General features: G+C 34.4%; 1 protein-coding gene across 2 annotated transcripts; it reads left to right on the forward strand.

Moving 5' to 3' along the window:
* The first annotated feature begins 2,104 nt into the window (after positions 1-2,104).
* csf1b (colony stimulating factor 1b (macrophage)) lies at positions 2,105-11,274 on the forward strand. Of its 2 annotated transcripts, none has more exons than XM_052562621.1 (9): positions 2,105-2,528; positions 3,512-3,625; positions 3,716-3,778; positions 4,319-4,489; positions 7,688-7,874; positions 8,069-8,205; positions 10,320-10,366; positions 10,507-10,547; positions 10,695-11,274. In XM_052562621.1, the coding sequence occupies exons 1-9, from the start codon at positions 2,490-2,492 to the stop codon at positions 10,700-10,702; spliced, it is 807 nt and encodes a 268-aa protein (XP_052418581.1). In that variant the 5' UTR covers positions 2,105-2,489; the 3' UTR covers positions 10,703-11,274. The 2 variants fall into 2 exon arrangements, with proteins under 2 accessions (XP_052418581.1, XP_052418580.1); XM_052562620.1 differs by having other exon boundaries at positions 2,167-2,528; positions 10,690-11,274.
* Positions 11,275-16,298: the final 5,024 nt, after the last annotated feature.

Consider the following 16,298-nt stretch of genomic DNA (forward strand, 5'->3'; position numbering starts at 1 on the left):
ATTATCAGTTCCAATAACTCTTCGTGAATAGGCAGTAAGTCGTACACACTGAAGTACTAAAATGTTCTTGACAGTGTAAAAACGGTTGGTTTCACAGTCAAAGTAGAGAACCAAATGTGTCTTTTGTTTGCAAACTGGTAACTTCAGTGTCCCAGATCAGTTTGTGCATAGATCAAGCACATGCAAGACACATGATCTGTTCATCTCTTCATTTTTCCAGTTTAACAGTGTTAAAAATATATAATGCAGTTAATGCAAGGGCGGACTAGGGCCACAACCACAACTTTTTACGACCACTACAAACAGGAAACTTTCAGACGCGTATCTAACTTCACCTCAGTGCTAGGCAGTAGTCAAACGAGTGCCTAAAAGAGTACAGGTGATGAGGAGCTTCAGTACAACAACAGTGAACTGTGGTCAGATGAGATGTTGTCAAGCCATTTGTCAGTAAAAATAATTTTCTGCTAAATGAATTAATTTAATTTAATTTAATTTAATTTAAAAATTTCACTCAAATTAAAAGTTGCTATTTTTAAAGTCTAATAAATGTAAAAATGTATAGTTCTCAATTATTCTGTGATGTTGAATGGCTATAGTCAATGATTATATATTAGGAAAGAAAGAACAATTTCCTAGAGACATCAGTATTAGTATCAGTGATAATCACCTTCAGTCATTACAAATTATGTTTTTGTTGTTGTTTTGTTTCTACATCAATTTGAAGATTGAATGGCAAATCATTGTAATTTTAAAGTATATTTAAAAACTTTAATGTTCGGTGGGATTAATGTGCGATTAATTCATTATTATTTTTTAATCAGTTCACAGCACTAATAGAAATAAATTATTATATTATATTATATTATATTATTCCAAAATAAAGTTACTTGCATGGTCCTTTAAAAATAATAATGCAATGATTAATTATTTTTACATGATCTAAATAATGTTTTTTTTTTCTCTCTTTTTCATGAAGTCACACTGGATATTATGAGGTCTAGGATATAGATACTAATTTTGATTATTTGGAATATGACTTTTTTTGACTATTATTTTGAACTATTGTTCAAAAGTTTGACATGAGGAAATTAATTTTGGATAGGAAGTAATACTTTTATTCAGCAGGTATGTATTGAATGGATCAAAAGTGACAGTAAAAGCATTTATAATGGTACCAAATACCAAAAAACAAGTTTTTTGAACTTGTATTAATCAGATAACACTGAACAACAAAAACAAGATATCCACAAAAGTATTACGCAGAATAACTGTTTTCAACATTGAAATGTTTGTTGAACAGCAAATCAGCATATTGATTTCTGAAGGATCATGTGACACTGAAGACTGGAAAATTCAGCTTTGATCACAGAAACAAATTACATTTTAACATGAACAATAATTTTATTTCATTTTACTGTGCTAACTTTTTTGATTATATAAATGCAACCTTAATGAGCATACACTGAAATGAATTTACTAAATTTATTTTAAGATAAATGGTTGCAGTCAATTTATTTTAAATAAACATTTAAATAAATTTAAATAAAAAAATTTAGTTGACTAACTTAATTTTTTAAAATGTATATCTAAAATAAATTGTTTGCAACCACTTTCCTTAAAAATAATTTAGTATAATTTTTTGACCATGTAAGAAACTTTCAAAACATTGAAATACAAAAATTATACACTACTGTTCAATTGTAATATCGATAAAATGAATCCATAAATCATACTCCTAGTCAACATTAAATATCTCAGATCCATTGGAAACCAGGTGTCCTTTCATGTCTCACCTCGTTCTTTAATCTTAACGAAGTCTGTCTTTTCCCCTCTCTTGAGAGCAATGACTTTTGCTCTGACGGCTAACATGTTAAGATGTCTCTCAGCATGCTTCAGAAGGGAGAAATCTATCCCAGGAACATGGAGAACATCTCTGCACGCAAAAGAAAGGGGGGAAAAAATGCATGAGAACTTTGATCACAAACAGGTATAGGTTTAGATTTATAGTTGGGTGAGTCTAGGGACCATCGTAGGTCCTAATAAGAGTAACAAGGGGCTTGTTTGAGGGACAGAGAAAGAAATTATGCACTTCATCATCTGTAAAACGTTGTCATCTAAAGGATTAAAATTGAAAAAGACATAGCGAGCAGGAAGCCTTGCTTTCATAAACCCATTATGAAACATGAGAACGTAAAAAAAAGAGAGGAAGAGAGAGGTGTGGGCTTGAGAAGGCGGGGAAGAAGTTAATGAAAAAGACAAGGAGGGGGACAGAGAGAGTTCCTGTGAGACACCAGTTGTTTAATCATTGTGCTTGTCAAGAATGTGCTAAATTCACTTTCTGCCTGCACCTTCATTCTGATGGTGGATTGATTAACTTATGAACTTTTCTGTCCTTCTGGTTCAACTCCGCACAGCAAAACATCACCTGGATCTGCTCAAATGCATCTAACTGAGGATTGTAGACTTCTCCTGCTGGATCGGTGAGCCAGATGAACAACCCTACACCCTTTCACTTCTACAGAACCAAGGTAGGCTTGAAGTCTTCAGTGGAACTATACTCATGGTCCTTCACACTCTCTTATTGATTTGATTTTGAAACGAAGAATAGCAATGCTTTTTTACATATTCTCATTTCATGAGGAACCAGTATTTTGACATGTTAAGGTGATTCTGTGGCAATGAAGTTGTAGAATGTATGCATTACTATGCTCTGTCAACATAAAGACTAATATGGAAAAATCAGCTTGTGCTACACTGTCAATAAAGAGTAAGTTTACCTTTAAATCAAAAGGCTAAAAAGCATTTTTTTTTTTTTATGGGTTTATTCACAAAGTGACTAGGTTATGGTTGAACCTCTCTAGAGGATTACTGGCTATTAGATTAGTGTATGCTGGCTGTTAAAGTTAATGGCATAATGACATTTCAAAAAGATGGAGCAGATGCAGAAATATCAAAAGCAGCAGGATGCAGTGCTAAGGGAGCGATAAAAAAGATAAAGAATGAAAAAGAAAAGATGTATTGATAGTGAGGAAAGACAGATGCCAGTGGAAAACTGGCAAAGAAAAAAAAAGAAAAAAAGACAGCAATTCTTCATTTTGACTTTCCAGCAACTTGCAAGAATAGCTTTCAGGACAGAAGTTAGAAGAAAATAGTGTAGCGTTTTCACCATTTCTATTCATGCATTGATTCTTTTTTATATTATTTAATATTCTGATACCATAAATATATAAATAAAATATATTTATAGTCACACATTAAATATATTCATTCACATCCATATATGTCAGACAGTTGCAAGAAGAAGAATTGCTTATTAAAAATATACATATATATTTTTTTTTACAAAATCTAAATGTAAAAATGCAGAATGGTGTATGTGAGAAGCCTGTTTAGGTTTACTGTATTGAAAAGTCCCCTGATGATATAAAAACAAACATCTCTCTCTCTCTCTCTCTCTCTCTCTCTCTATTTCTCTCTATTTGTGTGTGTGTTTCTTTGCCTGTCTCTACAGGGGAAGAATGTGTGTGTTCTCATGCTACTGTGTGTTCCCCTCTGCATGATGGAAATCCCTGGTCCTTGCAAACATGCCATAACCATAGACCACCTGCTTCAACTGAAACAACTGGTGAGGAACCAGATCATCAGCTTCAATGAGTCATCCTTTGATTTCAAATGTAACACCTCTGTCTTAACTATTTGTCTTTTTACTCTGCAGATGAGCAACCAGTTGCGGACTGGCTGTTCAATCACATATACATTCATAGAGAGAAAACACCTGGTAAGAGGCTCGTTAAAACCTGGTCTTCCCCTGCTTTGTGTTTAAAAAGAGATTTGTGTTTTTTCCATAATACAAGCTTCTATTCCAAAGTCTTCTGTTTTGAATCTGGCTTTGGAAATGCAGCAAAGTCGGAAGTGTGTTTTAGATTAGGTGCTCACTCCAGATTGTCATCACTCATTGCTGAGATTTCCATGATGACACCCTTGACATGGTTGAATTCAGCATGCATTTTAACCAAACTCGTAGAATTTATTGTGTAAAACAGCCTTTTTTTTTTTCAAAAGACAGTCTGAACTTTGGTTTAGGCTCTTACATCTGAAGCAAACAGTCAATCGTACCATCTTACAGAAGATAGTTCATAGTGTTAATCTCAATTCAGTTGCTGATACACTAATCCAGTGATGTAAACACCAGCAAAACCAAAGCCAGCTGCCTGATCTCTTTTGAAATCAACGTCAAGTACACAAGCTAATGGGCAAGATTTAGTTCCCCAGGTTTTTCCAAACTGTTTCTTACTAATTTATCTTCCTTGTCTTTTAGAGCGTGGTGTGTTATGTCAAAGCTGCTCTGCCAAGGGTGCTTGAACTGTTTAACATCCACTTCAGATATGTGCGGGGCTCAGGAAGTTCTCAAGCAGTGGTCTCCATACAGAACCTCATTCTCAACATCTACTCCCAACACTGCATACCTTCACTGGACGAGCATCTGGAGGTGTGTGCACACTGCATTACATTACCTGGGAGTTACTGTGAGGCCTTTTCTCACACCAAAAGTGAAATGATTAAGCCTCAGACTAAAGGAAGTGCTTCTGCAAATCACTGCATTACTTTAGAAGTTATTTGAAAAAAGGAATCTGATCATGTTACTCTGTTACTTGTACTGAGTTACCTCCAAAACTGCTCATATTCAAATATCTTGTTCTCAGGGACAAAAATCCCTAACTTTACTTATGGATCTCTAGGTTACTTTACGATTAATCAGTGAACTGTCATTTGGTAACACTTTACAATAAGGTTCAATTCTTAAATATAAAGGTTCTTTATTGGCATTTATGGTTCCATAAAGAACCTTTACATCCATTGTTTCTTTCTGCAACAAAAAAATACCTTTATACAAAATTTTCCTATGCCCCTTTGTCACTTTTGTGAAATATGGGAATAAACTGTAAAAAAAAAAAAAAAAAATTAGTTCGCTCTATGAATACAAAAATAAGGATTTTCAAAAACTGATTATATAATGAGGCGACATTCTACCTTCAACAACTGGATATTAAAAGGAAAAATATACAAGTCTAAAAGCATTAACAATTTACTTTCAACAGCCCATGAATAACCCCAAAAACTTGATTATTTCTGCAGCAATATTACACACGTGTTAAATATCACAGTAGTAATGTCTAGATTATAACACATTTGTTGCCCTAATCAAAAATGTTCAATAACTGAAATATTGAGTGATAATATTTCAAAGCCATTTCCATCATTTAGACTGACAAAAAATATTATATTTGGCTCGAGTAAACACTGTTAATAAGAATTCGAAGTGAAAAGGGGAAACAATTACCTTTTTAAGGATCCATGTGGAAATAAAACAGGAAAGAAACATGAGGATTTGGGAAGAAAATTTTGACTTTCTTAGTGCATCCCAGTGAATTATTCATGGAAAATAATTGTAAATTAAATAGGAATAATATTCAAAGGTAAAATAAATAAATAAGGGTAAAAAAGAAAGAATGCAGCAGACTGAGAAGAGCTCTTACCATAGATATTCTTACGTTAAAAGAAACATAAAATTATTCTCCTGAAATAAATCATTCAGTCCAACTAAAAGATAAGGATTATTTGTATCAGTGGTCTGATATTTTTTTAATACTCGCTGTTGTCCATAGTTCTGGACAAACTGGGTGAGTCAATGATTCAATGATACATTTGTTCCATTTGTTACTGTTAACATCTAATTTTCATATTAGGTGCTATTTACTTTTTACAGCATTTAATAATCATACGTGATGTATTCAGAAACATTACTCAAGAACGTTTTGGCCCATATGTGTGGCTATTATTAAACTTTATTTAGCATAAATATGCATTGCTAAGCTTATAAATCATTGTTGATTGGTTTACTTACAAAATTTGCATTCCTGTTCATTTATTTGAAAAAAAAAAAAAATGTTCAAAAAAATTAAGCTTGAGAATTTTTCCATCTGGCAGCTGGTGTCGTATATCGGCCGTGCGTGAGAAATGTGGTTCAAGCACAAGAAGTAAAAAGAAGTCATGCTGTTACTTTGTCATACTACTAATGTGAAAAAGGCATTGCTGCAGTCTCTGTACATACTTTCAAAGAGCTTTATTTTTCTTTTATTTCCAAAATGGGTGCTTTTTGTGATTTATTGACAATGCGTATATTTGCCATGTAATTCATAATTAAAACAGCATGCAATAAAGTGTGCCATGAGGCAGAAAGTCTCCTTCAGTATAGCCTCTTCATCAAAACATAATCTCCCATGGCATGAAGCAAAGCTGGTGGATTATGAGATCCACTCAAACTGCATTTAAGGAAATGCTAGCTCTGGCTTTACTGAAGATAATACTGAACAGACAATTTGTCATCATAGGGAGTTCCCTGATCAAAGGAGGAAACATACTGAGGCTAATTTATAAACCGGCTACGTTCTTCACAGTTTAAACTTCAAAAGTATTTTTGCATGTATGTATGCAGCTTTGGTAAGCATGAGAGACGTTTTTAATTCAGATATATGTATATATTTGTTGGTTTATCTTAAATACGTTAAATGAAAAAAATAATATGTAATCATACATGAGTTGTTACGATCTTCTTCTTCTGAAACACACAACAAAATATTTTTTAATAAACATAAAAGCACAAAGAAAGTAATCTAAGTCGTCCGAGTAATCTAAGGCTTTATTAACACCGCTATTTCCTCATGATCTTCAAATAAGTTTTATCCTTCCTGAAAAAGAACTTCAGCATATTTTTAAAAAGAGAACTTATTAGGGATTTAATATACTTGACAAAATAATAAAAAATGTTTAAGTGTGAACTGGACACTTGCATGTTATTTGAAATTAAATGTAAAATTTACTATAATTTCAATTGATATGTAATGTAATTAGTTAAATTTAAGAGTGCTTTTGACCCAATTAATTCAGATTTCAGCACAGCTTTGTAATTTCACAATTACTTTTCATGCCTTTGAAATACTTTTAAAGTATACAGATACATTTACTGGCAAGCAGTTACGATGAACTAAAATATTCTTTAAAATATAATTTCACTGAATCTTGCATACCGTGTATTTACATTTGTAATTGCACATTTGTAATGAAGTTTATTTAAAATATATCATCTTTAAATGTAATAACCAAATAACACTACAATACTACAATTCAGTACAACAACCAAGTACTTATTCAAAATATCAAATACTTCTTTAAGTAATAATATATAATTTACTTTAAAACTTTTAATGAGACATGAAGAAACCATCAAGTCATTGTCCTTTTATTTATAAAAAGATAAAACTATATATAACATACAAATATTTTGAAAAAATTATATTTTAAAAGTACATTTTAAAAAACTGTTCTTTTAAGATTTGAAATGTTCTATATATATATATATATATATATAAGTATACTCAATTCACAAGGGATGGACCACGTTTATGATTCTTTGATGGTACTTTTGTGTTTTTTTGAAGCTTGAAGCTTTGCTCCCCACTGAAACTTAGAAACTAAAAAAATCTTTTTTTTTTTATTAGATGATGACAGAATTAACATTTCTGGGTGAACGATCCCTGTAAAATCCACCAAAACAATCTTAAATTGAGCTTAACCCCATCCCTTTGCATTTCTTTTTGGATTTTTGTTTCACTCTCACTTTCTGCAGGAGGATCCTGTAGCATTCGAGAGGCAATACAATGAGTCTCCTGTCCAGGCACTTCAAAGGGTGGAGGAAGTTTTGTCCCTTTACTTGCACCTCATTACAACCACAAACACTCCTGTTAACTGGACCTGCGAGCAAGAGTATAGCAGCAATCCACCCCCTACTGAAACACAGCTAACCACCAGCACAGGTGAATGCACACACACACACATACACACACACTCAGCTTCACAAAAACGAAACAGATAGTAAAGCTGTAGCTAAGACTGAAATGATGTTCAAGCACACACACACACACACACACACACACACACACACACACACACACACACACACACACATCCCTCCAGCAGTGATTAAAGCCACATGTTTGTCTTTTGAAAGAGGTTGCGGTGGGATTATTTGGGCAAGATCCTCAGGAGTCCTTCAGCGATGATTTTTACAGGCTGGGCTTCATTGTGGTCTCCACATGTGGAGGATTTCTTATCTTACTCACTGCCTACTGCCTACTAGAGAGAAAGGTATGCTATTCCTCCATAAAAATAGACATAAATGCCATCTGAGCATTTTTATTTGGGTCCAGAACTATTATACACAATATGTTATAATGTGATATGTTTCCATAAGGTCAAATAGGCAAAGCAATGATTTTTACACTATGACATGTGTTTGACCACTTCTCTGCAGCTTTCTACTGTATATGTATAAAGGTTTATATTCTGGTGGTCTTTTTGACATATATGTGTGACAGGCAGTGACAAACATTTTGTGTTATTGCAAAGGCTTGGCAAGCTTCTATGTAGTGTATCACGATGAAAGACCTCCAGTCGGGACAATGTTCTTCACCTCAATCTGCTATTGATTTGTGATGGTGTGTATGTCTAACACTAGAGAGCCTTTGGTTCTTATAGAAGTTGTGCTGGACTATTAATATCAGATGAAATGACAAAACAGCCTTATGTGATGTTTTTTTTTTTTTTTTTTTTTTTTTTTTGGTCGAAGTGAATGTAAAACCCCTTTTAAAAAGTTTTTTTAAAGAAAAGCATTTTCATAGCGGAAAATATTCTCCCATTATTAACAAAAATGAAATTCTATACTTCAAAAAGATAAAACCACGTCAGAACTAAATTACTTAAGTCTTTCTAGCTAAATGTGGGTCAGAAAATCACTCCGGATTATTCAGGTTAGAAAAATCTGACCCAAGAGTCCATTATTTAGCTAACCTTGCATTATATGTTAATACCCATAAATGAATAGCAGTCCCAGAGCATGACGCTATTATCACCTTACTGAATCCTCTGTAGATCAGTTGTAGAGGTGTTTCGCCACAAGTATGCTTGCGAATTTTGACTTGGAGGCTTAGAGTGTACACTTTCATGTTTCTTAACACAACTAAGCATGCTTTTAAAAAGTGCATTTTGTAATAGTATCCCATTTTTTCTTACTTTGAGTTGCATTTTAAATAACGTTTTCATAATCTTGTGTCATATGCTTTAAAGTATACACTTATTTTTATGTGTTGACTAGCATATTATAGGTGACATATAATACAAATCTGACTTTTCCTGTGTTTCCAACCCAGGAAACGTGAAAAATATTATTATCTTTATTATTATATTACCGCCCTTAATCTGTGAGTTTCCACCCATGACATCGGAAAAGGGGGCGGGGAGCAACAGCTAATTTGCATTTAAAGAGACCTGCATGAAGACAGCGGTTTCTGCTTCCACTCAAAATAAGCATTTTAAAACGATACAATAAATGATCTGTGGGGTATTGTAAGCTGAAACTTCACAGACACGTCCTGGGGACACCTGAAACTTATATTACATATTGTTAAAAAGGTCATAATGGGTTTCCTTTAAATCACTTATAAATTGTAATTGATTATACTTTTAACCATGTGTTACATTTCAAGTGAATATATTTTAAATGTACTAAATTACAGTGTCATCATTATAAATGTGTAAATACAAATACAAGTAAATACATGACATACACATCAAGTCAAGTCACCATTATTTATATAGAGCTTTTTACAGTACGTGTTTCAGTGGAAATGGCATTCATATTTTTATTTACTATAAATTCTGGTCATCAAATTTCTCAAACCACTTTAACCAACAGAAGACAATAGAAGTAATTATAACCTTACATATGAAACTGATTTTTAAAGCAGTCATGTGTGTCGTAAATGCAGTGTTTACAAGCCACTTTGGAGCCACAGATAGAAAGCTGTCTAATTGACTTATGCAGATGTCCCAGTCATCCTTGTATGTTTAAGGAATTCTTGCCCATTAACAGCTATTGAAAGCTGTAGCTGTGTAATCTGATAGTACTGATGTTTTTCTTTTATTTATTATTGTAAATGTTTCGCCAGTGCTCAGTATTTGTAGGCCTCTTAATGGCATGAAATGGATTTGAAATGAATATTTTTCCACATCCCATACCTCGTTAAAAATTAACACTCAAGCCAGAAATTGCTTAAGGCAGAAACAAACATATTTCTCCTATCTTACGAATCCTGAGGCTCACACTTGATCTATTACTCACTTTTAAAGAAAAAAATAAAAAGCGAGAAGTACATATTTTCTTATGCATATATAATTTCTGTTTTATTCTGTTTTCTCAACAGAAGCTGAAGCGTCAGCTTTACAGAGCCAGAATTTCATCAGACTGGGGGTAACTTTGAGTTTTATTCTACTATTATCTTGAACAGTATTTTGCTGTTTTCATATTGTCGTATATTTGAATGCTTTGTACCATCTATGGCCTAATATGACAAAACATCTAGACATGGAGTATCTAAATTTCTCTTACAGATTACAAGTTGTCGAAAACTTTGAAATCCAAGAGGAAGTATGTAAGTATATGATTAAATATAAATCTTTGCTTGAATTCATAATGCCATATTCAGGTGTATTTTTCTACAGTCTTCACACTTCTTTTCATTCTTTATAACTCATATGTGTTCATAAACATAATTCTTCTTAATTCTTTCAAAGACCAGATGAATGACCGACAGACACATCTTGGCTCACACCTCTCCACTGCCTTTTAACTGATTTCCTCTTTCTGGATGCTCACGAAAGAGTATAAACAGTGAAATAGACTTTCTAAAGCTTCAGGAAGACCACAACCATGATCAGAGGAAGCAAACTGAAGAGATATGTCTGATCTGTCAAGATAACGCATATGCTTTGGACCTTGTACACATGCAAATGGGCATATTACTACAAACATATTTTTCTGGACTACTGGAAAAGTCAAAGTATTGCATGTTCAGTATAATGCTACAGTTACATCAATCCACAACACCTACTGTCTGAGCTAGAGGAAGATCATTCAATCCTAGTTGGTTTCATTTGTCAGTCTACTACATTGATGTTATTTTTCGTATGTGAACAGTATCTTACAGTAAAAATTGGTGATACAGAACTGTTTCTTAATTATTTTCAGTTTCCAGAATGTAGTAAATACATATTTTATTATAATATATATTAATTGAGATTGAGCTAAAATGGTCAAAAACATTTATTGGGCAAAGTACTGCATGTAAAAAATGAAATAAAAAATTGCTCACACAAAAATGTTTTTAATCACCCTTAACTCTGAAAATGTACTCTCCCTCAGGCTGTTCAAGATGCAGACACGTTTGTTTCCTCATCAGAATGGATTTAGCATTACATCACTTACTCACCAGTGGATCCTCTGCAGTGAATGGGTGCCATCACAATTAGATTCCAAACAGCTGATAAAAACCCCCTAATATTTCACAACAAGACTCCAGTATATCAATGAATGGCATGTGAATCAAAAAGCTGTGTTTGGTAAAAACAAATCCATCATTAAGGTGTTTTAACTTTAAACTGTTGTTCTCTCACTTCAAAATCCATAAGTCAACTGGAACGTTTTGGACTGTAAAAAGTACTTCATGGATTTGTTTCTTACAAACATGCAGCTTCTTGCTTCACATCAGATGGACTGGCACCCATTCACTCCAGAGCATCCATTGGTGAGCAAGTGATGTAATGCTACACTTATCCAAGCCTGTTCTTTGATGGATCTTCTTTTCTTTTTTCTTTTTTGTTGACATGCTGATATGAAATTGCTGTCTGAGCTGACAACAGTACATTTTAAGAGGGCTATTCTGCTCATTTATATTTATTTCGTAAGTTATATTATGTGAGCTTTCTTTTTGTTTTCCATACAAAAAGCCAAAATCCAAGCAGGACGGCATATTATGTACTATAACAAAACAGAAGAAAACAATTCCAGACACAAATGTTTCCGGGCGACCCACATGAGCTTTTTAACTTGCATTTTGTTTCTGTCTAAGTTTCTGTAGGAGTCTGTAGGAGTGTGTCACCATTTGGCTAAAGCATTAAACATTCACAGACTTCTCTCCAAATAAAACCAAAGAAATGTGGTAGAGATTTTCGGACGTCTGCTAAAGATTAAAACAAGCCAGTCTTCTAAGTAAAAAGGAAGAGCTTATATTTAGCAGAAAAACAGGATGTAGGTTCTTGTGAATGAGATTTTAAGGCTGACTGGGCGTATTCCTGTCACAACCAAAATGTACTGTTGGAAAACAAATAAAATACACAAGCTACACAGAGTTGAGGCTATAAAGGGTCCGCAGTGAGGTGAAGGTTGTATTGATTTGTATGTAAATGGAATTTTCTTTGCAGTTACACAACAGACAGGAGCAGCAGTGCATGTAAGAACAAGAACATGTAATAATTAATTAATTCATAAATAAAATGAGAGGAACCAGGGTTGATTGACGAATTTATTCTTTTTTTGTTAAAACAAATCTCAATAAAACATTTAATTATTACAACTAATATTCTGTACACTATCGTTTAAATATCTGGGGTCAGTAAAACTTAGCAGAAATTAATACTTTTCTTCATCAAGGATGCATTTAAGAGCCACACAGATGGGAAATCAAAAATTACCTGTATTACAGTGTATGATGTAGCTGTCCATCTGTGTGGACAATGTGCAAATAATAATACCTAAAAGTACACGATTTATAAAGTTATTGGCTTCTAAAGTAAGGAGTCGACTCTGAATCGCTGAAACGAGTCGTTATAGATTTCAAATCTTTTGCCCATCTCTATGTACGTCACTAGGAACACTTTGCATAATAATCTCCGCCTACCGTCTTGGGAGAAACAAAACTCTGACCTGCCCCACCCCCCACACACAGACGCTCTGGTTGGTGTGAGAGCATCATGTCGAGGAGACAGTGTGTTTTTAATTGTAAAGGCAAGTTTGTTTTATTTCCACTGCCAAAGAATGAAGATCAGAAGAACCAATGGCTAAAATTCATTTTACCACAATACCAGAGCAGTACAACAAATCCCTTTTGTTGTGTTCACAACATTTCACTGATGACTGCTTTTCTAATCTCGGTGAGTTCAAGGCAGGATTTTCAAAGCGTTTGGCCATAAAAGAGGGTTCATTACCAACTTTATTTAGACCAACAAGCATCTCCGAATCACAACGCGAGGTATGATTATGAAGTTATGTGTCTGTTTTCTCCCGAGCGTCTTGTAAGTATGTGTGCTGTCTGCAGCCTTTGTTTGTGCTGATCTTCATTTACAAACACGTCATTAAAATGAAGTGTAACTCCGTGAATACTCAACGAAGAGACATGAGAGATATATCTATAGAAAGCTTGACATGTATATTTTTAAACTAAATAAGTGCTGCCGAAAACAGATATTCTGTGATAAAGTAATCCATATGAAAACAACGCGATGTCTGTTTTTCATGTCTCCCTTCATTATATCTAATGTGAGCACGCCCCCGCGCTGAACGTGCTATTCAGATTCAAACTGAAGCGTGTGGAAGAAGAAAAAGCAGCAAAACTGTTCAAGTTTTTTATTTTACTGTTTGCTTCGTGGTGAGAGGAATAAGACATGATTCACCCCAAACAGATGCTAACGCATAGTTTACCGTGGAGGTGTGTGCGGAACAACCAATCCAAACTGCTTATGTTAGTTGACCAATCAGAACACAGTATGCTACCGAAAGGTGGGGTTTAAGGAAACTGAATCTTTTGAACAGCTTCGCACGAACCATTTGGGGATCTCTGATAATTGAGGTAATTTTAAAATGATATTTTGACAAAATAACAATGTTTTTTAACCTTATTTAAATTTAAACCTAATGTACAGGACTTATAAACAGTGATAGGAAGCTTAAACCTTACTGGCTCTTTAATTGATCAAAGGTGACAGTCAGTAAAGACATTTATAATGTTACAAAACATTTATATTTCATATAAATGCTGTTCCTTTGAACTCGATTCCAAAAATGTTGGGACACTGCACAAAGTGACACATTTTGAAATGTCATGCCAAATATTGGCTCATTTTGGATTTCATGAGAGCTACACTTGCCAAAATAGTTGGGACAGGTAAACAGCAATACGAGGCTGGAAAAGTTAAATGTACATATAAGGAACAGCTGGAGGACCAATTCGCAACTTACTAGGTCAATTGGCAACATGATTGAAGAGCCTCTCAAGAGTGGCAGTGTCTCTCAGAAGTCAAGATGGGCAAAGGATCACCAATTCCCCCAATGCTGCAGTGAAAAATAGTGAAGCAATATCAGAAAGGAGTTTCTCAGATAAAAATTGCTAAGAGATTGAAGTTATCATCATCTACAGTGCATGATATCATCCAAAGATTCAGAGAATCTGGAACAATCTCTGTGTGTAAGGGTCAAGGCCAGAAAACCATACTGGATGCCCGTGATCTTCAGGCCCTTAGACAGCACTGCATCACATACAGGAATGATACTGTACTGCCATTCGCTGTTGCCGGCTAAAGCCCTATAGGTCAAAAAGATAAGCCATATCTAAACATGATCCAGAAGCACAGGCATTTTCTCTGAATTTGAAACTTCCACATCATTGCATTCTGTTTTTATTCACAATTTGTACAGTGTCTCAACTTTTTTGGAATCAGGTTTGTTTCACAGTTTCCAGTATTAAGAAGCACAAATGTTTTCATCACTGATGGTGAGCATAAAGTCTTATAAATATCCTACTGACATGAAGTTTTGAAAAGCAGTATAAAATGTTAACATTTTGTGAGAAATGTTAAAAGCTTCTGAGAAATTGTAAAAGAGTTGAAACATGGTTAAAGAGTGTTAAAAGCATCCGCTGTGAACAAACATCTGATAAATGTCTTTAAAACATTTCATTTTATATTCATTCTAAATCACAAACATCGTAAAGATCTTTTCTAAATGGCTTAAGACAAATGAGCAAACACACACAAATATGTTTACAATGTAAACGCACATCAAAAGCACCAGTTACAAAGAATACAAATTGTGGCAACCAATTGTTCCATGAGTTGTAGTTCTGTGATTTTTTTTCTTTGGCTGTGAACATCAAAGTGCTGTTTTTGATATGCGCTGGCATTTTTCACATGGATTTTTCCTGTAGAGCATTCTTGTTCTGCTAGTATGGAAAAAAGGTGTTTGGCTCCCCATTATTAGGAAACTCTATTGTTGACCATTTCCTATGTTCCTAGTATCAAACAGACTTTTGGTATGAATAATATTTTGGATTTACACGGCTTTGTTTCTCAAGCTGCCCAGCACAATAGAACAAGCACAGAGTGAATGACAACTCCACACTATATTCACATTTAAATATGTGTAAATAGACAATCAGATGTTGTTACTGGTTCAAACAGTCAAAACATTCCATATGCGTGAAAATGAAACTAAAGAGTAATGTAATTTCCAAAACTTCAAATATGGCAAATGCTTACTACGCAATGGAAAAGAGTATTTAAACCATAGACCAATGGTTCCTTTTTCAACTCGCAGCCCACACAACCAAACACATATGTTTGTGTGGCCCACTGCAAAAAAAATTAACTGACCCCGCTATAGTTGGGTTAGTAACTTATACTCAGAAGCTAGAAAATAACTCGGACTGGCACTGCTTGGCACAACTGCTGTTGTTCTGTAGCATATGCAGCAAAAATATCTAAGATAAATTGGCGGTTTATTCTTAAACCAATCATCAAGCTCGAATAGTGGAAGCATAGTTACAGTTTAATAATTTTTTAAATTTAATTTTATATATGAAATTATGTTATTATGTTATGACTTAGACATTTTTACACATATGAACAATATTATTATTTCTTTTAATAGTAATTGGCGGTCCACCTGCAATACAGTCGGGACCCACTAGGGGGCCGTGGCCCACGGGTTGAAGACGTCTCCGGTTACTATCGTAACCTCGGTTCCCTGAGCGGCGGGAACAAGACATTACGTCAGCTATGATGTATATGGGAACTCCTCCCTTCTCCACTTTCGCTGAAATCTTATGGGCTAACACCAGCTGGGGACAGCTGGCCAATTGACGCGAAGCATGCAAATACTGAGAGGTCAGCGGGCAGTATAAAATGCATGGGTGTGAAAATTACATCAGAATCACGACAGAACGCTAGCACAGCTGATCAAACAGTGACCATGGCAGCTAACATATGTCTCGTTCCCGCCTCTCAGGGAACCGAGGTAAGGTAGTAACCGGAGACGTTCCCTTCTCGAGATGGTAACTCAACATTACGTCAGC

Source organism: Carassius gibelio, chromosome B8 (assembly GCF_023724105.1).
Source record: "Carassius gibelio isolate Cgi1373 ecotype wild population from Czech Republic chromosome B8, carGib1.2-hapl.c, whole genome shotgun sequence".
NCBI lineage: Eukaryota > Metazoa > Chordata > Actinopteri > Cypriniformes > Cyprinidae > Carassius > Carassius gibelio.

What these genes read in the sequence shown, in the direction of transcription:
- csf1b (XM_052562620.1), top strand. Translation starts at nt 2,490, where the DNA reads ATGAACAACCCTACACCCTTTCACTTCTACAGAACCAAG. An exon ending in TCATAGAGAGAAAACACCTG is followed by an intron (nt 3,779 to 4,318) that starts GTAAGAGGCTCG and finishes CTTGTCTTTTAG; the next exon opens with AGCGTGGTGTGTTATGTCAA. An exon ending in ACAGCTAACCACCAGCACAG is followed by an intron (nt 7,875 to 8,068) that starts GTGAATGCACAC and finishes GTCTTTTGAAAG; the next exon opens with AGGTTGCGGTGGGATTATTT.